Source organism: Hemitrygon akajei, chromosome 11 (genome assembly GCF_048418815.1).
Source record: "Hemitrygon akajei chromosome 11, sHemAka1.3, whole genome shotgun sequence".
NCBI lineage: Eukaryota > Metazoa > Chordata > Chondrichthyes > Myliobatiformes > Dasyatidae > Hemitrygon > Hemitrygon akajei.
This window is the reverse complement of record NC_133134.1, coordinates 6,578,397-6,604,218: the sequence shown is the minus strand read 5'-3', so window position 1 is coordinate 6,604,218 and position 25,822 is coordinate 6,578,397. Positions and strand designations below refer to the sequence as shown.

The following is a 25,822-nucleotide window of genomic DNA, read 5'->3' as shown; positions in this document are numbered from 1 at the left end:
TCCGGTAACCATCTATGTATCAATTACAAAGAGAAACTAGTGACAGTGCTAGCAAAATGTTAGAAGCAATGCTAAAACACAATTAGCTAACTTTCTGCAACAGACTAATATGTGAAAAGATACTTACCTTTCACCCAAATAGTCCCCAATGACAGTCTTATTCAATCCTTCCCCCTTGTACAGGAACTGGGCAATATCTTCAGGAGTGTTCTGGAGAAGGTCGTTTTCTATTAGAAACTGTATACCCTGTAAACAAAAAAGCAATTGTCAAAACATTCCTGGGTTGTGATGGCAGCATCTTAGCACAATGCTGTTCCCTCCAACTCTCACATTTCCTGGAGATTGTGACACACAGTTGTCAAGGGGCCTTGTGCACAAATGCCATAGCAGCTAGCATAGCTTTACAGTGCCAGAGTTCATTTCCAGCTGCTGTCTTCCTCCCACATTCCAAAGATGTACAGGTTAGGGTTAGTCAGTTGTGGGCATGCTATCTCTGTGCAGGAAGCATGCTGACACTTGCGAGCTGCCCCAACCACATCCTCGGATTGTGTTGGCCATTGATGCAAATGACACATCTCACTGTATTTGTTTCAATGTACTGTACATGTGACATAACAGCTAACCTTGATTGCACCGGACATTCACATACATCTAGCATCGAGTGGGAGATCTGAGAACCTGAGCCCATTCACGCTGGTTTGAAAAAGTAGACTGAACCAGATGTACCTGAGCACAGTTATGAATCAAACTTGGTTTCAGAGAATATGGCTTTATGCCTACACTTATTGGAGAGGGTGCAGGGAAGATTCAGCTGGGAAGAAGCATTTCAGCCAGAAGAGAGCTGGATTTGTCTTTGCAGCAAAAGGGTGCCCTGCCTGAAGTGTATAAAATTGCGAGGGGCATAAACAGGATCGTGATAAGTATTTTCTTTAGTGACTTAATACAATTTAGTGCCAGTGAAATACTGAGGAAAGTGAACCTCGAACACCTTACAGCAATGGGAAAAACTGACGGAAGGGGGAAAGAAAATTCGCAGTCGGCAGCACATGACATTCATGAGTTATGTCAAGGGATGGGATGGGCAAAAGTTTTGAAGTGCTTATGAGAACTTTTCAGATTAAAGACCATGATTGCCCACGGCACAGCATGATGATGATGAAGAAGAACTTCTGAACTGCAGTCACTGCAGAATATGTTCAAAGCTCCTTCTCTCCACTCCCCAAATTCCTCTAGATGCATATTGGAAAAACAGCCCCTTACAGTACTATGCAAAAGTCTTAGGGACATATTTATAGCTAGGGAGCCTAATGTGGAGAGGAGAGCAAGTTTGTAAATTTGGCAGGAGCAAAGAATGTTGGGAATGGTGAAGTGGAGCATCGCAGGAGGGGTGTGGGACAAGTGGCATGGGCAGGGGTTGGCACAGGTGCAGAAGCACCCAGCTCTAAAACACCAGGCAAAGGTCAGTTAATTCCAAATAATTGGTTTATTAATCATTACAGAATGCCCCTCTGGTGTTTCCTGCTTCCCCCCACTACCCCCTTCCCACTCCCAGTCCACCATAGAGATCCATATAAGAATCACGTTTATCATCACTCTCATACTTCATGAAATTTGTTTGTTTTTGCGGCAGCAGTACAGTGCAAAACATAAAATTACTACAGTACTGTGCAAAAGTCTTAGGCACCCTAGCTAGAGTTGCAAGAAAAAGTTTGTGAACCCTTTGCAGTTACCTGGTTTTCTGCATTAATTACTCATAAAATGTGATCTTCATCTATGTCACAATAATAGACAAACACAATCTGCCTAAATTAATAACACACAAACAATTGTACTTTTCATGTTTTTATTGAACACATTGTTTAATCCTTCACAGTCGAGGCTGAAAAAGGTATGTGAACCCTTGTATTTAATAACTGAAAGAACATTCTTTAGCAGCAGTAACCTCTACCAAACACTTACAAACAAGCTGGATGAACTCAGCAGGTTGGGCAGCATCCATTGGAAGAAACAGTCAACATTTCAGCTGAGACCCTTCGTCAGGACTAAAGAAGGGGGGGAAGGGGCCCAATAAAGAAGGTGGGGGGAGGTGGAATGTGCCAGGTGAAAAACCAATCAGGGGGTGGGGGAGGGGAAGCAGGGAGGGGATAGCAGGGAGGGAAAACAGCAAATGGCCATTTCCCTCCATGGATCCTGCCTGACCTGCTGAGTTCATCCAGTTTCTTCTATGTTGCTCCAGATTTGCTACCATCTCCATAAGACCATAAGATCATAAGCTATAAGAGCAGAATTAGGCTATTTGGCCCATCAAGTCAGCTCCACTATGTAATCATGACTGATTCTTTTTCTCCTCCACCTCAACCCCATTTCCCGGCCTTCTCCCCATAACCTTTGATGTCATGTCCAATCAAGAACCTATCAATCTCTGCCTTAAATACACCCAACAATCTGGCCCCCACAACTACTCGTGGCAACAAATTCCACAATTCACCACGCTCTGGCTAAAGAAATTTCTCCGCATCTCTGCTTTGAATAGACGCCCTTCTACCCTGAGGCTGTGCCCTCTTGTCCTAGACTCTCCGACCATGGGAAACATCCTTTCCACATCTACTCTGTCTAGTCCTTTCAACATTCAAAAGGTTTCAGTGAGATCCTCCCCTTATCCACCTAAATTCCAACAAATATAGACCCAGAGCCAAACAGTCCTCGTATGAAAACCCTTTCATTCCCAGAATCATCCTTGTGGACCCTCTCCAATGCCAGCACATCTCTTCTAAGATGAGGAGCCCAAAACTGTACACAATACTCAAGGTGAGGCCTCACCAGTGCCTTATAAAGCCTCAGCATCACATCTCTGCTTTTGTAACTTAGACCTCTTGAAATGAATGCTAACATTGCACTTGCCTTCCTCGCCACAGAATCAACCTGCAAGTTAGCCTTTAGGGTGCTCTGCACAAGGATTCTGAAGTCCAATTGCTTTTTGGATTTTTGGATTTTCTCCATTTAGAAAACAGTCCACACATTTATTTCTACTACCAAAGTGCATGACCATGCATTTTCCAACATTATATTTCATTTGCCACTTTCTTGCCCACTTCTCCTAATCTGTCTAAGTCCTTCTGCATCCTACCTGCTTCCTCAACACTACCTGCCCCTGCACCAATCTTTGTATCAAATGCAAACTTGGCGATAAAGCTATTTATTCCATCATCTAAATTATTTATATACAGCATAAAAAGAAGTGGGCCCAACACCGACCCCTGCAGAACACCACTAGTCACTGGCAGCCAATTAGACAAGGATCTTTTTATTCCCACTCGCTGCCTTCTTCCAATCAGCCAATGCTCTAACTATGTTAGTAACTTTCCTGTAATACCATGGGCTCTTAACTTGGTAAGCAGCTTCATGTGTGGCACCTTGTCAAAGGCCTTCTGAAAGTCCAAATGTACAACATCCACTGCATCCCCTTTATCTATCCGACTTGTAATCTCAACAGATTCGTAAGGCGGGATTTTCCCTGAAGGAAACCATGCTGACTTTGTATTATCTTGTCCTGTGTCACCAAGTACTCCATCACCTCATCCTTAACAATTGAGTCTAACATCTTCCCGACCACTGAGATCAGGCTAACTGGTCTATAATTTCCTTTCTTAAAGAGTGGAGTGACATTTGCAATTTTCCAGTGCTCTGGCACCATGCCAGAGTCCAATGATTTTTGAAAGATCATTTCTAATGCCACCAATCTCTGACACTACCTCTTTCAGAACCCTAGGATGTCCTAGGGTCTATCTGGGTCTATCGTGACTCCATTTTTCATTATACTGTCATTTTTCAGCAGAGATCTTACAATCCAAATTAAATCACATGAATGTGAGGATTATTTTATTTATATTGTGACAGGCCAATGTTGCAAGATGTACGCTGGGCCTTAACCTTGCAATAGACTATAGGGATTAAAAATAAAGATTAGCTTTCTTTGTCACATGTACATCAAAACATACAGTGAAATGCTTCATTTGTGTCAAATCAAATTTGCAAGGATAGTGCTGGGCAGCCCACAAGTGTCGCCACATTTCCAGCACCAACATAGCGTGCCCACAACTTACCCATACATCTTTGGAATGTGGGAGGAAACCGGAGCACCCAGAGGAAACACAAATAGCCACAGGGAGAAGGTACAAACTTCTTACAGATAGCAGTGGGAATCAGATCTTGATCTAATACCTAGCGCTGTAAAGCGACTGCACTAACTGCTACACTACTGTCAATTTAAGACCAAAGCAAAGAGAAGTTTCTTTACTCAAAAGCTACAGATCTGTGGTGTTCTGTAACCCAGCGAGCTGTCAAATAGACAGCAAAATGTCGACTCAGTGAGTACAAGATCAGAGAAAGTGAAGTTAACACACAGGATTAGCCAGGAACCCTGATGCCCATTAACCCTGCTCTTATATCTTTGCTTCCTGTCTTAGACGTACACTAACCAATTAGCCTCAGGAAAATATCCATTACTCAAAAATCAGAAAAGTTGCCAAAAATCTTGAACAAAAACAGAAAATGCAAGAAATACTTCAGCAATTCATATAGCATCCATAGAGCATAATACAGGTAATTCTGCAGGTGCTGGAATTTCACAGTAACAGACACAAAATGCTGGAGGAACTCAGCAGGTCAGGCAGCGTCTATGGAGAGAGAAAAACAGCCAACACTTTGGGCTGAGAACCTTCATCAGAACTCATGGAGATGTCCTGAAGAAGGGTCTCGGCCCTGAATGTCAACAGTTTATTCGTCTCCTGATGCTGCCTGACCTGCTGAGTTCTTCCAGCATTTTGTTTGTGTTAATGTCTCAGGCTATTGTCCATCCATCCTCCAAGTGGACCACAACATTGTATGGTTTGGAGGTTTGTGTGCCTCAATGACCTGAAGAGCTACTGCATCCGCAAAGGAAACAGCATCATGAAGGACCCCACGCACCCCTCATACAATCTCTTCTCCCTCCTGCCATCTGGGAAAAGGCTCCGAAGCATTCAGGCTCTTACGACCAGACTAGATAACAGTTTCTTCCCCCAAGCTATCAGACTCCTCAATACCCAAAGCCTGGACTGACACCTTGCCCTACTGTCCTGTTTATTATTTATTGTAATGGCTGCACTGTTTTTGTGCACTTTATGCAGTCCACTGTAGGTCTGTAGTATAGCTTTCTCTGTGCTTTTTTAAATTACGTAGTTCAGTCTAGTTTTTTGTACTGTGTCATGTAAACCATGGTCCTGAAAAACGTTGTCTCATTTTTACTATGCACTGTACCAGCAGTTATGGTCGAAATGACAATAAAAGTTGACTTGACTTGTACGTTGGCTGGAGGCAGGGCTTTATGCTTTGGCTCTTGGTAGGGTCACCCATGCAAAAGAGGTCAAAGGATGAAAGACAGACTAAGAGTGGTACAGCGGTCCTCCAGGTTCAAAGATTCAGCTCAAGGCTAACAACCCTTACTGGTAAAACATACTGTTACAATAACAGGATTGAAGAACTCTTCTACATCTGAGTGCAATGGTATTCCTGAGTCTCCACCCGGGACTTGCAAGACTGACAGTAGTGAAAACCAAGAGGAAGCTACTGACATGATGAAGGAAGCCCTGAACACCGCCAGAGATGGAGAACCTTCATTGCTGCCCTAAACGCCAATGGCCTAACAGGCAGTAAGGATTGCCCATCCATGAGAAATTGCTCTTACCTTTTTGGGATCCATATTGAACTTCTTTCGTCCCATCGCCATTTGTTTATTCCTTTGGCTTGTTTTACTGTGAATGAAGTCACAGAAGAATTGAATTAATTCCACCCCCTATGAGTTTACTTCAACACTTGTTGATCAGCCTGAAAGACTGACCTACGTTAAAGGTTTTGAGGACATAAAACTAGGATGTGATTGGTGGTGACGTTCACAATAGTGTATTAGGTGGTGGGGCGGGTGTTGCTGCTGAGATAGAAATCATGAACATGGCATGTTATGGCTGGGAATGTCCAGGGTCATTCATCTCTCAAACAGCTGGTCAATACTAGGACTACATCACTTTCAGCTTGTGAAAATCACTCTCTCAATCAAATCTTACTGGCTTTTTTGGGAATTATAGAATCATTGAGCATTACAGAGTACAAACAGACCTTTTGGCCCATCTAGTCCATGGCAAACTTCTATTATGTCTGGTCCCATCAACCTGCAAGTGAACTATAGCCCTCCAAACCCCTCCCATGCTTGTATTTATCCAAGTTCCCCCTCAGGTTCCTCTTAAATATTTCACCTTTCTTTGTTAACCCATGACCTTTAGATCTAGTCTCACCCAACCTCAGTGGAAAGTCTCCTTGCATTTACCCTATCTATACCATTAATAATTTTGTATACCTCTATCACATCTCTCCTCATTCTCCAACACTACAGGGAATAAAGTCCTGACCTATTCAACCTTTTTTTTATAACTCGGGCCCTCAAATCTGGTAATATTCTTGTAAATTTTCTCTGCATCTGCAATCTTTCATCAGAAAAAAAAATTCAACAGAGAGGCTCACAGTCCTCTACCTCAATAAATCACAGCCTAAAGCCACTGGGGTTACTCACTCAGATCTCAGGATTCCCCAGTGTCCAATCATTCAGTTTTAACACCCAACTGTGATAAAATCAATACATGTTGAGATAACGTAACCACATGAAGTAGAAAATGTGCCACACCTCTTCCCTCCACTCTACGTCTTTTTTTTGTTAAACTTGTTTGATTCTACAAGCAAAGTCACTCTCTGATATTTCCACAGTAGACACACGTGATTATTGAAAAACAGTCCAATTCTAGTCAGGAGCATCAAGACCCTGAACTGCTCTTCACTCCACTTTCTGAGGCCCTCAAAGCATCCAATATTACCCACAAGAGTTCTCTGTCTATAACCAAATGAAGAGAGGTTCTGCAGAGGTAGGTGGCTAGTCTGATTACTTCCCAATAGTACCTACGTTAGATGTAGCACTTCATTCAATGTAAATAAGATTTAACATTTCTTTTCCTGGATGATTCTAAAATAAGACTGAATTTGGACTCTGACCAGTCATAAGTGTCCTTTCAGAATGGGCAAGGATAACAAGACTAGAGAATTTGCATTTAAAAATCTAGAGACAGATAACAGGGTTAGTTGAAGGAATGATGTTACGTTCATGAAGCATAAACACAAGAGATTTTGCAATGCTACAAACACACACAAAATGCTGGAGGAATTTAGCAGGTTAGGCAGCATCTATGGAAGGAAATAAACAGTCAATGTTTGGGCCAAGACCCAAAAGATGCTTCAGGATGAGACGCTTGGCCTGATACATTAACTGTTCATTCCTCTTCATGCTGAATGCTGAATTCCTCCAGCATTTTTGTGTGTTTTGCCCTTCAGGGCTTCGATTTTATTTTAAACCATCCTTTTATAAAAGAGAACACCCTCAAAATATAGTTCCATACTGACAACAATAAAATTATCAAAGTGCACTGCCAGATGCTAAGAGGGAAGATATTTTTCAGGAGATCTTTAATCATAGCTCAGCATTCAACACCATCATACCCTCAGTACCAATCAATAAACACCAAAACCTGGGCCTCTGTCCTTCCCTCTGCAAAAGAATCCTTGACTTCCTCAAGAGGAGAATATAGTCAGTGTGGATCAGAAATAACATGTCCTCCTCACTGACAATTAACACAATCCTCATCTTTAGCCCACTGATCTATTTGCTCATGAATGTGCTTGGGCACAGCTCAAACACCATCTACAAATTCACCAATGACATAAATACTGTTTGCATAATCTAAGATAGTGATGAGGAGGCATACAGGAGTGATGTACAGTACTCTGCAAAAGTCTTGGGCACAAATATATAGCTAGGGTAGGGTGTCTAAGTCTTTTGCACTGTACTAAATTTGTCAACATGGAGTGGAGAGTAAGTCTGTAAATCTGGCAGGAGCAAAGGATGTTGAGAAGATCGAGGTTAAAGTGCCGCAGAAGGGGTGTGGGATAGGTGGCAGAGAGGGAGTGCCGGGGCAGGGAATGGTGTGGGTTCAGACACACCCAGCCCTGAGACACGAGGCATAGTCATTTTATTCCAAACAATTGGTTTATTGATCATTACAGAACTTCTCTCAGGTGCTTCCCACTCCCTCCCGTCTCCCTTCTCCCAACTATGATTCCCCTCTACCTGCTCCTTCCCACTCTCAGTCCACAATAGAGACCCACATCACAATCAGGTTTATCATCACTCAAGTCACGATTTGTTTTATTTGCGTAAGCAGTACAGTGTAATACACAAAACTATTAAAGTACTGTGCAAAAGTCTTAGGCACCCTCGGCACCAAAATTTTTACACAGTACTGTAGATCAGCTGAATGAGTCATGTTGCACTCAAGTTTGCACTCTATGTCAGCAAAACAAAGGAACTGATTGTGGACTTCAGGAATGGGAAATTGAGGGAATACACAACAGTCCTCATTGAGGGTTCAGCAGTGGAAACGGTGAGCAGCTTCAAGTTTCTAGCTGTCAACAGCTCAGAAGATCGATCCAGGGCCAAACATTTTGATGCAATCACAAAGAAGACATACCAGCTTCTATCAATCATTACGAATTTGAGAAGATTTGGTATACCATCAAAAATAAGTGCAAATTTCTACAGATCACCGTAGACAGAATCTAACTGGTTGCATCATCACCGTCTGGTATGGAGACTCCAATGCACAGGATGAAAAAAAAGTTACAGAAGGTTGTAGACTCAGCCAGACACATCATGAGCACCAGCCTCCCCACCATCGAGGATATCTTCAAAAGGCGATGGCGCAAGAAGGACTTTCACTATCCAGGATATATCCTCTTCTCATTGCTAGCATCAGGGAGGAGGTACTAGAACCTGAAGATGCATACTCAGTGTTTTAGGAACGGCTTCTTCCTCTCTGCCATCAGATTTCTGAATGATCCATGAACACCTCACTTTTGCTTTTTAGCTCTATTTATATTTTTATATATTTCTTATTGTACCTTATAGTAATTTTAAATATATTGCACTGTACTGCTGCCACAAGGCAGCAAATTTCACGGCATGTGTCATTGATAATACTCCTGATCCTGATTCTGAGATATTATATAGGGAGGAAAGGAAGCAGAAGGTTGCATTGATGGTGTTGGGTATAGTTCTATAGAGCCTAAACTAGCTCTTTATAAATCAATATTACAAAACTGCTGGAACCCAATTTACATAAGCTGAATGAAATTTCCCTGAATTAGTTAACAGTTACAGTTTCAGTTTTAGTTTTGCCGGGAATCTGCACAGCTTGGAAAATGAGTCAGTGCCTGGTGTCTGGGTGCAGTGTGTCTAGATGTGGGTTTAAAGGTATTCCCTCCATTTCTTTGGACTCTCATCTCCACAGCAGTGGCTTAGAGCAACCTTCTTTATGCCATGGACTCTCACCATTAACCAAGGGGTCCGTGGACCCCAGGTTGGGAACCACTGGCTTAGAGCAACCAGGACTGAGTGTCACAGACTAGGTAACAAAAATCAGTGAGTCCCTGGACTGTGTGCTTGAGAGACCAACAGATGAAACTCGAGATCCCTCAGCTCAGTAGCAGCAAAGCAATGTAAAACTGAAAGCATCTCAAAATTAAAATGCACTTCACTGAGCAACATACACAAAGTGCTTGAGGAACTCAGCAAGTCAGGCAGCATCTATGAAAGGGAATAAACAGCGGATGTTTCAGGACAAGACTCCTCATGAGGACTGGAAAGGAAAGGGGAAGAAGCCAAGATAAGAAGGAGAAGACAGGGGGAGCAGTACAAGCTGCTCTTTAGGCAAAGCAGAGAGCAGAAACCGACAACAAAAACCAACCCTCTTTGCCTTATCTTTTCTGTATTTGTTTCCTCAATTTTCTTGTCAAATACGTTCACTGTGGTCAGCAAACTCCTCCTACCCATGCTGGGGGAATATTTTAATAGAATTTAATAATAGCATTTTGGCAAATTTGACCTCCGTAAAGGAGCCTAACAGCTTTTCATTTTCCTAAATCCAAGAGGCAGAAATCAAGATCAACCGGAATCTTGACTACTTGTTCCCTGAGAATGCTGAAAGCTTTTGTATGCCAGCAAAGACTCTTACAAATCTCAATAGATGCACGACCCAGGTCATGCTCTCTTCTTATTGCTGCAATCAGGAAGGCCATACAGGAGCCTCAGGACTCACACTACCAGGTTCAGGAACAGTTCTTGCCCTTCAATCATCAGATTCTTGAATCAGTGGGAATAACTTCATTCAACTTCACCTGGTCCATCACTGAACTGTTCCCACAACCTATGGACTCACCTTCAAGAACTCTTGATCTCATATTCTCGATACGTATTGCTTATTTATTATTATTATTATTTCTTTCTTTTTGTATTTGCACAGTTTGTTGTTTTTTATACTTTTTTTGTTTGCCACCCTGTTGGTTGCCATCTTTGATTGACTCTATTATGGCTCTCAGATTTATTGAGTATGCCCACACAAAAATTAATATCAGGGTTGTATATAGTAACATATATAAATTTATTTTGAACTTTTGGTTGTTTGTCAGTCTTTATGTATAGTTTTTCATAAATTCTATTGTATTTCTTTATTTCCCTGAAATTCATATAAGAAATTGAATCTCAAGGTAGCAGATGGTGATATATTCGTACTTTGATAAAAATTTACTTTGACCTCACTTTACATTTCTATCATTCCACCACCAGCATTCTGTCTGAACTCACTCCCAAACCCTCTTTCCTTAAAGACATTCTCAAAGGTTTTGTACAAGCTTTATAGTTTTGGTCATCCTATTATGGGAAAGATAGGGTTAAACTGGAAAGAGCACTAAGAAGGTTTACAAAGATGTTGCCAGGACTTGAGAGCGTGAGATGTATGGAGAAATTAGTCAGGCTAGGCTTTGTTCCTTGGAATGTAGGAGAATGAGGGGTAACCATATAAAACTTTTATAAGGTGGACGGAAACAGTCTTTTCCCCAGTGTGGGAGAGTCTAAATCTAGGGAGTGAAATGGAAAAGATTTGAAAGGGACCCAAGGATTAACTTGAGGTGCAAATATACGCAATAAGCTGCCAGAGGAAGTGTTTGAGATAGGTATTGCGGAAGAAAATTTTGAATATAGTGTTAAAAGTGCTTTGTCTGTTGCTAAATTTTTATGTCCCCTGGAACATCCTGTATTTTTGTGTAATTAAATTGTCAATCTACATAACTAAGATCATTGTGTGAAGCACTGATACTCCTTGCACAGTTGCACAAGGTAAAGGTAAAGCCACAAAAAACTCTTTGCGTTTCTAACAGGGGGTTGGTTTCACACACTTGTCTACCACTACACAGAAACACAAACTTTTCCATTGCAGCTCTGAGTTCCACACATGGACTCTCCATAATATGCTAAAATAAATGATTCGTCACTTGAAGTCTGGTATCGAGCTTTATTTTAAAAATACTCTTGACAGGTATAATAGTATAATTTAAGAAGCACTTAGATGGGAACATGGAGGGATGGGATTTGGAGGTTTAATAGCAGAATGCAGGAAATTGGGAATAGTTGGGTGGTTGGCATGGATTGGTTGGGTCGAAGGGCCTCAATGCTGCATTGCTCTATGACTCTAAGCTTCGTATAATTAGTATTAACATTTTGTTGTGGCTCAGTATCGAATATTATTTGAAAACATACTCATGAAGTACCCTAGTACATCTCGCTATGGCAACTGCTCTACATAAATGCAAGCAATTGGGAAACATAACCTCACTACAGTTAATGTTATAGCTAAAGATAATTGCTGTACTAAGTGTTATTTCCCTCTGACCCGAATCATTATTGAGGGGAAATACTTGGAGATCCAGCAATACACGGCAGCATTAAACACCAAGTGCTAATCATTATTGAAAGAATAATTACATTCCACAATTCCAGGTCGCCCACATACTTATACAGCACATTAAGATAAATTACAATATACATTACAATAGTTAGAAGCTTCTCACAGCTGAACAAAAACTATAGACATTAATTCTTTTTACAGAAACAGAATACCTTTCCCTGTAAAAACATTAAACTTAATTCAATTTATATTTGTGGAATACAAGAGGGGGAAATTGGTTCAATCTGTCCAGTAAAATATTACCAAAGCGACAGTATTTCAGAGATTTAAAAAGCATTTATTTTTTATGATTACTTAATGAATGTACTGACGTGTGTACATGCAAAAGTCCTACTTAACTCAATTTTTAGAATAGATTTTCTTTAACTTAAAAATTAGGCATGAATGGCAACTCACCTTTCATCTGTGCATGTAAGAGTCTCAATCTCACTCATTACTTCTGCAATCTCGTCTTTCAACCTCTGTTTTAAAAAAAATAATATTAATACTTGGAATGCAATTGTACAACACAGCTCAAAAGCCAGGAAATTACAATGAACATATACTTCCAGCAAGTATAATTCTAAAAAAGAATCCCGACGCCTCTGAAGATGAAGTCACTGATGAAACGCAAAATCCAATAGAGCAAATCGTAGTCATGTGGCAAGCAGCTGTAGACAGACAATACCACAAAATAAATCACACCCCTCCTCTATCTCCCCAGGGGAAATGCAAACCTCCTCTCCCAGGATAAAATTAGGAACATTGTACAACAATGTGACAACGTAAAAAGAGGGAAATACCAAGAATTTATTCCAGGCGAATAATTTAGATGCATTCCATTCTACAAGTTATAAACACAAGAGGTTCTGCAGATGCTGGAAATCCAGGGCAACACACCCACAAAATGCTGGAGGAACTCAGCAGGTCAGGCAGCATCTATGGAAAGACATAAACAGTCAACGTTTTGGGCCAAGATCCTTTATCAGGACTGAAAAGGAAAGGGGAAGAAGCCAGAATAAGAAGGTGGGGGCAGTGGGGGCAGGGTAGGAATACAAGCTAGAGGTGATAGGTGAAACCACGTGAAGGGGAAGGTAGGTGGGTGGGGGAGGTAGGTTGGTAATTGCTCCCCCTTCCCATTTCTCTTTTTCCATTCCCCATTCTGACTCCCCTCTTACCCCTTCTCCTCGCTTCATTTGCCCTATCATCTCCCTCTGGTGCCCCTCCTCGTTCCCTTTCTCCTATGGTCTACTCTCCTATCAGATTCCTTTTTCTTCAGCCCCTTACCTTTGTGACCTATCACCTCTCAGCTTCTCACTTCATTCCTATCCCCCACCCACCCACCTGTTCTCACCTGTACCCTGCCAGCTTGTACTCCTCTCCATCCCCCCACCTTTTTATTCTGGCTTCTTCCCCCTTCATTCCTAGCCCTGAGGAAGGGTCGCAGCCCCAAAAGTTGGCTTTTTATTCCTCTCTGCGAGTGCCTCCAGCATTTTTTGTGTGTCATTCTTCAATCATTTTCTCAGTGAGAACTGGTGGCTTGGGAGTCACAATCTGCACCTTTAAGAATTGCAGACCCACCAAAAAACAGTGGAGTCCAACTTACTTCCTATGTTACATAAAGGCTACAATGGAAATGGCAAACATAAACACAAGAGAAAAAAGGGACCTAGTGCTTTCCTGGCATATATGACAAATAAACCCTTCTCAGGCTTCCAGTCAGGCACAAGTATCAATTATAACCAACGTTTCAATGACAAACTCCGCCATCTTCTTCAGGGCAGAGTTTGTCACCAAAATGTCAGTTACTATGATACCTGTACCTGGCTGGAAGCCTGAGAAGAGTTTATTTGTCATAAACACAAGAGGTTTTGCAGATGCTGGAAATCCAGACACACACACACACACACACACACACACACACACACACACACACACACACACACACACACACACACACACACACACACACACACACACACACACACACACACACACACACACACACACACACACACACACACACACACACACACACACACACACACACACACAAAAAATGCTGGAGGAACTCAGTGTCAACATTTTAAGCCGCGACCCTCTGTCAGGATCATTTTCTGATGAAAGGTCTTGGCCCAAAACTTTGACAGTTTATTCCTTTCCGTAGACGCTGCCTGACCTACTGAGTTCTTCCAGCATTTAGTGTGTGTTATAATGGAAATGGCAGTTGAGTGTACATCAACAAATAATGGAATACCTACAACTTAAGTACTTTGTAAAAGTTGCTTTGAATTTGTGTTATAGCATGAGAATACACAAATGTATTGCAAGTGTACTGCATGCAACATACATTTAAAAAAAACAATGCTTAAAACAAAGATTGTTCAAAGCCTAGAATGGTTTCTGACACCCCTACACCACCCCCACAATGAGTAGATATTGACAGAAATAGTCAACAATAAATTTCAGATGAGGAGGATTTCTTCAGCCAGAGGTTGGTGAACCCATGAAATTCAAAGCCACACGCGGCTGTGGACCGAGTCATAAGTTATATTGTAAGTGGAGGTTGATAGTTGGAGGTAGATGCCCTTCAGGAGTAGGTCCTGAAACGAGAGTATAGGGAGTTAGGAAGGCAGTTAAGAAGAAGGACCGCAAAGGTAGTAATCTCGGGATTACTGCCTGTGCCACGCGACAGTGAGAGTAGGAATGGAATTAGGTGGAGGATGAATGCGTGGTTGAGGGATTGGAGCAGGGGGCAGGGATTCAAGTTTCTGGATCATTGGGACCTCTTCTGGGGCAGGCGTGACCTGTTCAAGAAGGACGGGTTACACTTGAATCCTGGGGGGACCAATATCCTAGCGGGGAGGTTTGCTAGGGCTACGGGGCAGACTTTAAACTAGTAAGATGGGGGGGCGGAAATCAATTTGAGGAAACTATGGGAGAGGAGGTTAGTTCACCAGTAGAGCAAGTAAGTAGACCGTGTGTGAGGGAGGACAGGCAGGTGATGGAGGAGGGATGCGCTCAGCCCGAAGTTGTAGGGGAGAAGAAAGAAAAGGATAATAAATTTGAATGCATTGCTAGGGATGAAAAGAGAGGAGGAGGTGGAGAGTATCTTAAATGTATCTATTTTAATGCTAGGAGCATTGTAAGAAAGGTGGATGAGCTTAAAGTGTGGATTGATACCTGGAATTATGATGTTGTAGCTATTAGTGAAACATGGTTGCAGGAAGGGTGTGATTGGCAACTAAATATTCCTGGATTTAGTTGCTTCAGGTGTGATAGAGTAGGAGGGGCCAGAGGAGGAGGTGTTGCATTGCTTGTCCGAGAAAATCTTATGGCGGTGCTTTGGAAGGATAGATTACAGAGCTCCTCTAGGGAGGCTATTTGGGTGGAATTGAGGAATGGGAAAGGTGTAGTAACACTGATAGGAGTGTATTATAGGCCACCTAATGGGGAGCGTGAGTTGGAAGAGCAAATGTGTAAGGAGATAGCAGATATTTGTAGTAAACACAAGGTGGTGATTGTGGGAGATTTTAATTTTCCACACATAGATTGGGAAGCTCATTCTGTAAAAGGGCTGGATGGTTTAGAGTTTGTGAAATGTGTGCAGGATAGCTTTTTGCAACAATACATAGAAGTACCGACTAGAGATGGGGCAGTGTTGGATCTCCTGTTAGGGAATGCGATAGGTCAGCTGACAGATGTATGTGTTGGGGAGCACTTCGGGTCCAGTGATCACAATAGCATTAGCTTCAATATAATTATGGAGAAGGACAGGACTGGACCTAGAGTTGAGATTTTTGATTGGAGAAAGGCTAACTTTGAGGAGATGCGCAGGGATTTAGAGAGAGTGGAATGGGTCAAGTTGTTTTATGGGAAGGACGTAATAGAGAAATGGAGGTCATTTAAGGGTGAAATTATGAGGGTACAGAATCTTTATGTTCCTGTTCGGTTGAAAGGAAAGGTTAAAGGTTTGAAAGCGCCATGGTTTTCAAGGGATATTAGAAACTTGGTTCGAAAAAAGAGGGATGTCTACAATAGATATAGGCAGCATGGAGTAAAGGAATTGCTCGAGGAATATAAAGAATGTAAAAGGAAACTTAAGAAAGAGATTAGAAAAGCTAAAAGAAGTTACGAGTTTGGTTTGGCAAATAAGGTGGAAGTAAATCCGAAAGGCTTCTACAGTTATATTAAAAGCAAGAGGATAGTGAGGGATAAAATTGGTCCCTTAGAGAATCAGGGTGGTCAGCTATGTGTGGAGCCGAGGGAGATGGGAGAGATTTTGAACGATTTCTTCTCTTCGGTATTCACTAAGGAGAAGGATATTGAATGGTGTAAGGTGTGGGAAACAAGTAAGGAAGTTATGGAACCTATGACAATTAAAGAGGTGGAAGTACTGGCGCTTTTAAGAAATTTAAAAGTGGATAAATCTCCGGGTCCTGACCGGATATTCCCCAGGACCTTGAGGGAAGTTTGTGTAGAGATAGCAGGAGCTCTGACGGAGATCTTTCAGATGTCATTAGAAACAGGGATTGTGCCGGAGGATTGGCGTATTGCTCATGTGGTTCCATTGTTTAAAAAGGGTTCTAGAAGTAAGCCTGGCAATTATAGACCTGTCAGTTTGACATCAGTGGTGGGTAAATTAATGGAAAGTATTCTTAGAGATAGTATTTATAATTATCTGGATAGACAGGATCTGATTAGGAGTAGCCAGCATGGATTTGTGCGTGGAAGGTCATGTTTGACAAACCTTATTGAATTTTTTGAAGTAGTTACGAGGAATGTTGACGAGGGTAAGGCAGTGGATGTAGTCTATATGGACTTCAGCAAGGCCTTTGACAAAGTTCCACATGGAAGGTTAGTTAAGAAGGTTCAGTCGTTAGGTATTAATGCTGGAGTAATAAAATGGATTCAACAGTGGCTAGATGGGAGATGCCAGAGAGTAGTGGTGGATAATTGTTTATCGGGATGGAGGCCGGTGACTAGCGGGGTGCCTCAGGGATCTGTTTTGGGCCCAATGTTGTTTGTAATATACATAAATGATCTGGATGATGGGGTGGTAAATTGGATTAGTAAGTATGCTGATGATACTAAGGTAGGAGGTGTTGTGGATAATGAGGTGGGTTTTCAAAGCTTGCAGGGAGATTTATGCCGGTTAGAAGAATGGGCTGAACGTTGGCAGATGGAGTTTAATGCTGAGAAGTGTGAGGTTCTACATTTTGGCAGGAATAATCCAAATAGAACATACAGGGTAAATGGTAGGGCATTGAGGAATGCAGTGGAACAGAGAGATCTAGGAATAACAGTGCATAGTTCCCTGAAGGTGGAGTCTCATGTAGATAGGGTGGTGAAGAAGGCTTTTGGAACGCTGGCCTTTATAAATCAGAGCATTGAGTACAGAAGTTGGGATGTAATGTTAAAATTGTACAAGGCATTGGTAAGGCCAAATTTGGAATATTGTGTACAGTTCTGGTCACCGAATTATAGGAAAGATATCAATAAATTAGAGAGAGTGCAGAGACGATTTACTAGGATGTTACCTGGGTTTCAGCACTTAAGTTACAGAGAAAGGTTGAACAAGTTAGGTCTCTATTCATTGGAGCGTAGAAGGTTGAGGGGGGATTTGATCGAGGTACTTAAAATGTTGAGAGGGATAGATAGAGTTGACGTGAATAGGCTGTTTCCATTGAGAGTAGGGGAGATTCAAACGAGAGGACATGATTTGAGAGTTAGGGGGCAAAAGTTTAAGGGAAACACGAGGGGGTATTTCTTTACTCAGAGAGTGATAGCTGTGTGGAATGAGCTTCCTGTAGAAGTAGTAGAGGCCAGTTCAGTTGTGTCATTTAAGGTAAAATTGGATAGGTATATGGATAGGAAAGGAGTGGAGGGTTATGGGCTGAGTGCGGGTAGGTGGGACTAGGTGAGATTAAGAGTTCGGCACGGACTAGGAGGGCCGGAATGGCCTGTTTCCGTGCTGTGATTGTTATATGGTTATATGGTTATAAGAGTTATGGGGAAAAGGCAGGAGAATGGAGTTCAGAGAGATAATAAATCAGCCACGATTGAATGGCAGAGCAGACTCGATGAGTCAAAAGTCTAATTCTGCTCCTATGGCTTATAAAGGCTTCATGAAAATTCAGACAAGTTAATTAATCAACAGGCAGAAGAGTAATTTTAATGAGGGATATGATTCCATGGAGAAATATACACCCATTTTGGAAACAAAATTATCTCTGCTCATTAAGTACACCCCATTGGGAAAAAGTCATAATTTTTATAGTATAAATAAGCCTACATGCACTATGGATTGAGTTAGTTATTTATTTACTTACTTTTTTATTTACTTGGCTACAGAGTGGAACAGGCCCTTCCAGCCCGTCGAACCATACCACCCAGCAACCCCCTATTTAACCCTAGCCTAACCGCAGGATAATTTATAATGACCTAGCTGTATTTTTCTATGACTATATTAACCTACCAACCAGTACATCTTTGGACTGTGGGAGGAAACCAGAGCACCCAGAGGAAACCCACAAGGTCATGAGGAGAATATACAAACTCCTTATAGGCAGCAGTGGGAATTGAACCCCGGTCACTGGTACCGTAAAATGTGCTAAGCATTCAATTACCATGCCACCCTTAGCAAGTACTGACATTAACCATTCACAAAGCAATATCAACAAGACCTGCAACAGTTCAAAAGGGAAAACTCCCACCACCTGCTTAGGAACTGTCAATAAAAGAGGTTTTGACAGCTTCACCCATGTTCCAAATGCATGTTAACTAAACATCATCGTGGGTCATGACTGACCTGCAACTCAAATGGGTTGTATTACTCTGTGCACATTTTGAAAACAGGATTTGCAAAAAAATGTAAATATCAGACATAAAAATGCTGATACTGTCACTTCAAATAAATTACAATCCTCTGTAAATATCTTTGTAAGTGCGGTTGCCACAGAGACAGAGAGCCAAAGCACAAGCTCAATTACGCTACGCTTGTCGATCTGGATCTACTTCACAATCAATTCCAACTTATTCAAACATGTAGCTTCAAGATTCAAGATTGTTTAATGCCATTTCCAGTAGACAAGAGTAAAGGAGAACAAAATAATTGTTGCTCCAGTTCCAATGCAGCACAAGAAAAACATATATAGAAGGCAACAATAAAAAAACATGGTAAATATAAATATACGTGTTGGTTGTTTGCCTCATCCAACAATGACAGGAGACCTGTGCAGGGAAGTTTTTAAAGTACACTGGGGCAGCACCTCTCTCTCGACTTCGGATGTCTGGGTCCAGTGATACCAGTAGCCATCACAAACTAGGGTCTTCCTTGGTTGCAGTGAATGACCCTTATTTATTCTGTGCCTCATCATTCCCTTCGCTCTCCACAAAGTATTGCATAAATACATAAGATAGCTTATATACATAGGTTAATTGTATGTGCATAAAGTGAGACTAAACTTAAGATCAAAAATCTCTCAAGAAAGGTGGCCGCAGAATCCCCAAAGTCCTGTGCTGGTATCACCCAACCACAGCTACATAATCATCTCCAAAAATACACGCAAATATCCACAATGAATAATTTCATTCATTTTGCATCATTTTTCCTGTTCACAGTAGAAATACCAGGGAGACTCATGCCTTAAAATCAATAGATGTAAACTGAGTCTAATCAAAGGGAGAGAATGGTGAAACACAGAGCCAATTAAAATATAGAATCAGAAAATGTTATGCTTCCTTACATGACTGAGCTTTACATCTCAGAGCTTGATCAGAAATGGAGTTAAGTTATCAGCACTGAGCCAGAAGATTTTTGTAAAAGACAACTGAATAAGACCTTAAGATATAGAAGCAAATTAGGCCAATCAGCCCATCAAGTCTGTTTAGTCATTTAATCACGGATGACTTTTTTTCAACCCCATTCTCCTGCTTTCTCTTGGTAACTGGGGTAATGTTTACCCCAATTAACAATTAAGAATCTATCAATCTCTGTTTTAAATATGCCCAATGACTTAGCCTTCACAGCTTGCTTCGAAGAGGCAAGTATAATGCTCATCTTAAAGGAAGATCTTCAACTAATTCAGGTTCAACCATCTAAACAGGTATAATCACAATCATTAGGAATGAGTAAAGGGCATACCGGAGGTTACAGTGGAGGAGGAAAGGTTATCTCAGAGATGGAGGAGACTCCCAAGATTAGACCATGAGCAAAAGTCAAGCTAAGACCACTCACCTCAATGTCAGCCATCAGCTCCTTCTTCCTTCGTCTGATGTTCTCCAGCTCCTCCCTCTCTTCAATAGATAGCTCTGCCGGCACTGTAAATGGAGTTATTTCAGATGAGTGCATTTTAAACAACTGAAGTGCACATTAAATTTGAAATAATAATACACACAGACTATAAATAAATATATCCTTCAATTATATGCACCTGTGTTTATGAGAATTCATCCAACCTATCATTTGTATATTGAAAAAATATTTAGTGTTGCAATGTTTTTTTTACAACTGCTAGGCAGCTATCATCTTGGAAGGCAATCAAATCTCATCACATGATCGTTACTTCAAAGAAGTTATCGTTCAATATACTTTCCAAATGACAGCTTAAGCTTATTAGTTCTGGACTTGTGATTAAAGATCAAAGGTTAAAGATTAGCTTCATTTGTCACATGTACATCAAACCTACAGTGAAATGTGCTGTTTGTGTCAAGGATGTTTTGGGAGCAGCCCACAAGTGTCACCATGCTTCTGGTGCCAACACAGTGTGCCCACAACATACCAACCCTAACCTGTACATCTTTGGAACGTGGGAAGATACTGGAGCATCCACAGGAAACTCACATGGTCACGGGAAGAACATAAAAACTTCCTTACACACAGCAGTGTGATTTGAACCCCAATCACACATCCAGCTCTGTAAATTGTTATGCTAACCACTACACTACCCTGCCATGTGTTCATTGGGACACAAGTTCAAATCCCACCTTGGCAGCTAGGGGATTTAAATTTAATAAATCTGGAATAAAAAGCTGCTTCGTCTCAGCTGATTGACTGACGTCCTTTTGAGGATGGAAATGTGACCAATGAAACTCTAGATCTGGGGTTCCCAACCTAAGGTCCATAGACCCCTCAGGTAATGGTAGGGGTCTATGGCATAAAAAAAGGTTGGGAGCTCCTGCTCTAGATGTACAAAGCAGCAGACTCTTAACCCCTTCCAAGCCACTCAGTTCAAGAGTGAACACTGAGTGCTGGCCTTCCCTGCACCACACACATCCCAGAAACTCAAAAATTGTCTGACTTTAAGTTACGTAAGAATGCAAGCTCAAAGTACAGAATGGAGAACAAGAGACTGCAAATGTTGGAATCCAGGACAACAAACTAGAAGACGGAGGAACTCAGCCCATCAGGCAGCATCTGTGATGGGAAATGGACAGCAGTCCTTTCATGTAATGATTGCACCACCCAACAGTCTATAGATGCTGAGTTCCTCCAATATTTTGTATGTGTTGCTCAGTATTTCCAGCATCTTCAGTCTCTCTGTATTACCATCCAACATTTAATTTTTTCTTTTGTTGGCTGTAGACAATTGCCCTGCTCCCAAAGCTCCAGGCTGGAGTAGGATATTGAGAGAACTAATGCTAGAGTTCTGATTCAACACATACACACAAAATGCTGGAGGAACTCTGCAAGTCAGGGAGCATGAAGGGGAATAAAGAGTTGACTTTTCAGGCAGAGACCCTTCATCAACATGATGTTGTTCTTGTGATGTTATTACAGCTCGAGGAGTTCTGAAATTCAATTCTGGTGCTGTAAGGAGTTTCTGTACATCTCCCATGGAATGCATGGGTGTTCCAAGTGCTCCAGCTTCCTCCCACCATCCAAAAACATAGCAGGTAGGTTAACTGGTCATTGTAAATTATCACATGATTAGGTTAGGGTTAAAGCAGGAGGTTGTGGGGTTGCTCGGACGGTGTTCAAAGAGCCAGAAGGGCCTACTCCACGCTGTATTGCTAAATGCATTTTTTTTAAATCAGGACTGGAAAACAAAGGGGAAGAAGCCAGAACAAGTAGGTGGGTGGAGGGGGAGTAGTGCAAACTGGCAGATGATAGATGACACCTTATACTGCACTCTATAATTATTTACATAAACCCAAGAGATTCTGCAGATGCTGGAAATCTTGAGCAACACACAAAATGCTGGAGGAAATCAGCAGGTCAAGCAGCACCTATGGACTGTAATAAGCAGTCAATGCTTCGAGCCAAGACTCTTCAATAAATCCAGATTTTATTCTGAAATAAAATCCAAAAATATGGGAAATGGTGGAAGCCACAGAGGTGCTCTGTCCTTTTATTGAGGGTGTTTACCAGTCACCCCTTCAAGACGTAGAGGGCCGAGAGGCCAGGTATCACCTGTAGGGAGAAAATTGCCAACTTCTCTCTCTCCCCAAATGCTGCCTGACCTTTATTCTATTTAATTTATCAAATAAATAAGAAGTTAGATAGGTTTGTGGTAAAGACCCTTCATCAAATCCTGATTAAAGGTCTCAACTATTTAGTCCCCTCCATAGATGCTGTCTGCCTTCAAAGTTCAAGGAAAATTTATTATCAAAATACATATATGTCACAACATACAATATTCATTTTTTGTGGACATTCACAATAAATATGAAGAAACACAACAGAATCAATGGAAGACTGCACTCAACAAGACAGATAAACAACCAATGTGCAAAATACAACAAAATGTGAAAATACAAAAAGAAAAAAAACATGAACAAAGTAATAATAAAAAATAAATAAATAATAAATAAATATTGAGAACATGAGATGAAGAGTCCTTGAAAATGAGTCCACAGGTTGTGCGAACTGTTCAGTGTTGGGGCGAGTGAAGTTCCTCCGGCATTTTGTGGATGTGTTGCTCAAGATTTCCACCATCTGCAGAATCTCTTATATCTATGATGACTACAGCACTGATAGTCCATTGCATAGCTTCATCCCCACTTGCACTGTAGCCAAGCTCTGCCAGAGATATGAGCAACGTTCAAACGAGGAGCTGCTACCGATTTCCAACAATTGTGGCCACAAGGAAAGGGGGCTGCCCTTTCCTCTTTCTGTCACTATAGTCACAAGGCACCAAGTTCAACCAACGACCACCAAGATCCAAAAACTCTGAACCTTACTGATGTTTGAAGCTCAAGTTCAAATTTATTATCATCTGACTGTACATATATACAATCAAATGAAACAGCGTTCCTCCAAACCACAGTGCACCCAAAACATACATCACGCACAACACACAAAACAAAATACGAACACAACGCTGGAAGAACTCAGCAGGTCAGGCAGTATCCGTGAGAAAAGAGTAGCCAAAGTTTCGGGCCAAGACCCTTCATCAGGAATGGGCATTCCTGATGAAGGGTCTCGGCCAAAACGTTGGCTGCTCTTTCCTCACGGATGCTGCCTGACCTGTTGAGTTCTTCCAGCGTTGTGTTCGTATTCTTTGATCCACAGCATCTGCAGTTGTATTTTTGTGACATAAAGCAAAATGTTACCTGAAATTAGTTAATAAAATATAATACAAAGTGCATGTCGTGCACAGCACAAACAGTACAGTAAACAGCCCGCTGTCCTAGTGATGTGACTTCAGTGGTGACAGGGTATTCAATAGTCTCATAACCTAGTTGAAGAAGCTGTTACCCAATTTATTATCAAAATACTACCTTCAGACTCATTTTCTTGCAGGCATTTACAGGAAAATAAAGAAATACAATAGAACTTATAAAAACCTGCGCACATCAAATACTGACAAACAACCAAAAGAAACCAAATTGTACAAATAATAAGAAAGTAAATAATTAATACTGAAAATACGAGTTGGTGTCACAGCAAAGCTGGCTGCCATTTTTGACACTACTGCGACATAATTCACATTAAGGTACCCCTTCCACACTTGATAAATAGCAACAAAGTTCTAAAAATTCAAAGTAAATTTATCGCAAAAATACATATATGTCACCACATACTATCCTGAGATTCATATTCTTGTGGGCATTCACAGTAAATATAGAAACACAATCAATATGCAAAAGACATTCCTTCTTCCAAGGGAGTTTTACCCATCAAAACAGTGCATATCGAACCAACCTATCTCACAACGATATTTAATAGTCACTCTTGAGTGGGCTGCAGAATTGAGTGGCTACAACTGGAAAAAAAGTTCATGATTCCACAATCTATAAGGCCTTGCATAAAAAAGGGTATTTATGAAAGAATGGCGAGAAAGAAGCCCTGGCGTTTAAAAAAAAGCATATACTTGTCTGTAAAGACTTCATAAATTGTCACTTAGAAGATACTGTAAAGATGTAGAAGAAGTTCTTGTGGTCAGATGAGACTAAAATGGAACTTTTTGGTCTTAACACTAAGCACTACGTGTGACATAAGTCTAACACTGCGCAACAGCCAGTTAACACCATCACTATTGTAAAGTAAGGTGGAGGTCACATCATGCTATGGAGATGCTTTTCAGCAGCAGGCACTGGAAACTTGGTCAGGATTGATCAGAAGATGAAGGCTGCAAAATGCCGAGGGATCCTAGATAAAAACCTGCTAGCCTCTGCCAGAAAGCTTAAACAGGGGAGGAAATTCATCCTTCAAGCAGGACAATGACCTAAAGCACACTACCAGAGCAACCATGAAGGGTCTTCAAATGAAGAAAGTTGATATCCTTGAATGACCCCGGTCAAAGTCCTGACCTTAATCTGATCGAACATCTCTGGCAAGGCAGCAAGATTACTGTCCACTGCCGCTCCCCAACTAACCTAGCACAGTTTGAGCAACTTTGCAAGGAGGAATGGGCAAATCTTGATAATAGACTTATCCAAAAAGACTACTGGCTGTAATAGCTGCGGAGGTGGTTCAACTAAGTACTGAGAAAAGGGGGATGATTACTTTTGCACTGTTGACGTTTCAGTTTTTGAAGTTGTAGTTTTTCATGCTTTACAATTTTCCATGTTTTTGGGCTCTATTGTGAAAAATGAGCATGTGATTCACAAATAAAACTTCTCAGTTAAATTGATCAAAATCCCTGGCTGTAATACTCATTTATGTCAACAAAGAGTCAAAGAGTTGGGGGTTAAATACGTTTACAAGGCACTGTAGCTAGAGTTGAAAAGACATTGAGTTACTTTGACCCTTCTCTGGGTTAGTTTTACCAGAAATTGCCCCTTAACTATCCGCAAGTTTCTCTTGTGAGCAGCATGGTGGCACAAGAGCACAACACCTTTTTCAAATTATTCTTTGAATGTTTTTGTTGCATGTCACATCAACACAGCACAGGTTCAATTTCCACTGCTATCTGTAAGGAGTTTGTTCATTCTCCCCGTGACAGTGTGAGTTTCCTCCAGGTGCTCTGGTTTCCTCCCACATTCAAAAGACATACGAGTTAGTAGGTTAATTGGTCACATAGGTGTAATTGGGGGGCATGGGTTTGTCGAGTTGGAAGGGCCTGTTACCGTGCTGTATATCAAAATAAATAGAGATCATGCAGCATCTACAGAGGATCAAGAATCATCTTTATTAGGAATTTGCTGTGGTGTGTTGACACGACATGCAACAAAAGTATTCAAAGAATAATTCAAAAAAAGTTCAAGTGTGGATATGGAGCAAAATATGCATGTACATAAATATCAACATGTTTGCATTAATTTTGAGAAGACTAGTATATAAAAGCAGAGATGTAATGCTGAGGCTTTGTAAGCCACTATTAAAGCCTCACGGAGTATTGTGAGCAGTTTTGGGCACATTATCTAAGAAAGGATATGCTGGAATAGGAGAGGATCCAAAGGAGATTAAATGGGAATTATCCCAGGAATGAAAGGTCAACGTATGAGGAGCCTTTGACAAC

At 41.3% G+C, this 25,822-nt stretch overlaps 1 protein-coding gene across 2 annotated transcripts in view; it reads right to left on the bottom strand.

Moving 5' to 3' along the window:
* The window catches only part of LOC140735282 (cytohesin-3), a 116,200-nt gene that overhangs the window by 33,064 nt on the left and 57,314 nt on the right, over nucleotides 1–25,822 (bottom strand). For both annotated transcript variants that reach the window (XM_073060155.1, XM_073060156.1), the window contains exons 2-5: nucleotides 20,155–20,237; nucleotides 12,333–12,397; nucleotides 5,726–5,792; nucleotides 128–246 (exon numbers count right to left, since the gene is read on the bottom strand). In XM_073060155.1, the coding sequence (XP_072916256.1) occupies nucleotides 128–246; nucleotides 5,726–5,792; nucleotides 12,333–12,397; nucleotides 20,155–20,237 (334 nt within the window). The remainder of the gene's footprint in view (nucleotides 1–127; nucleotides 247–5,725; nucleotides 5,793–12,332; nucleotides 12,398–20,154; nucleotides 20,238–25,822) is intronic.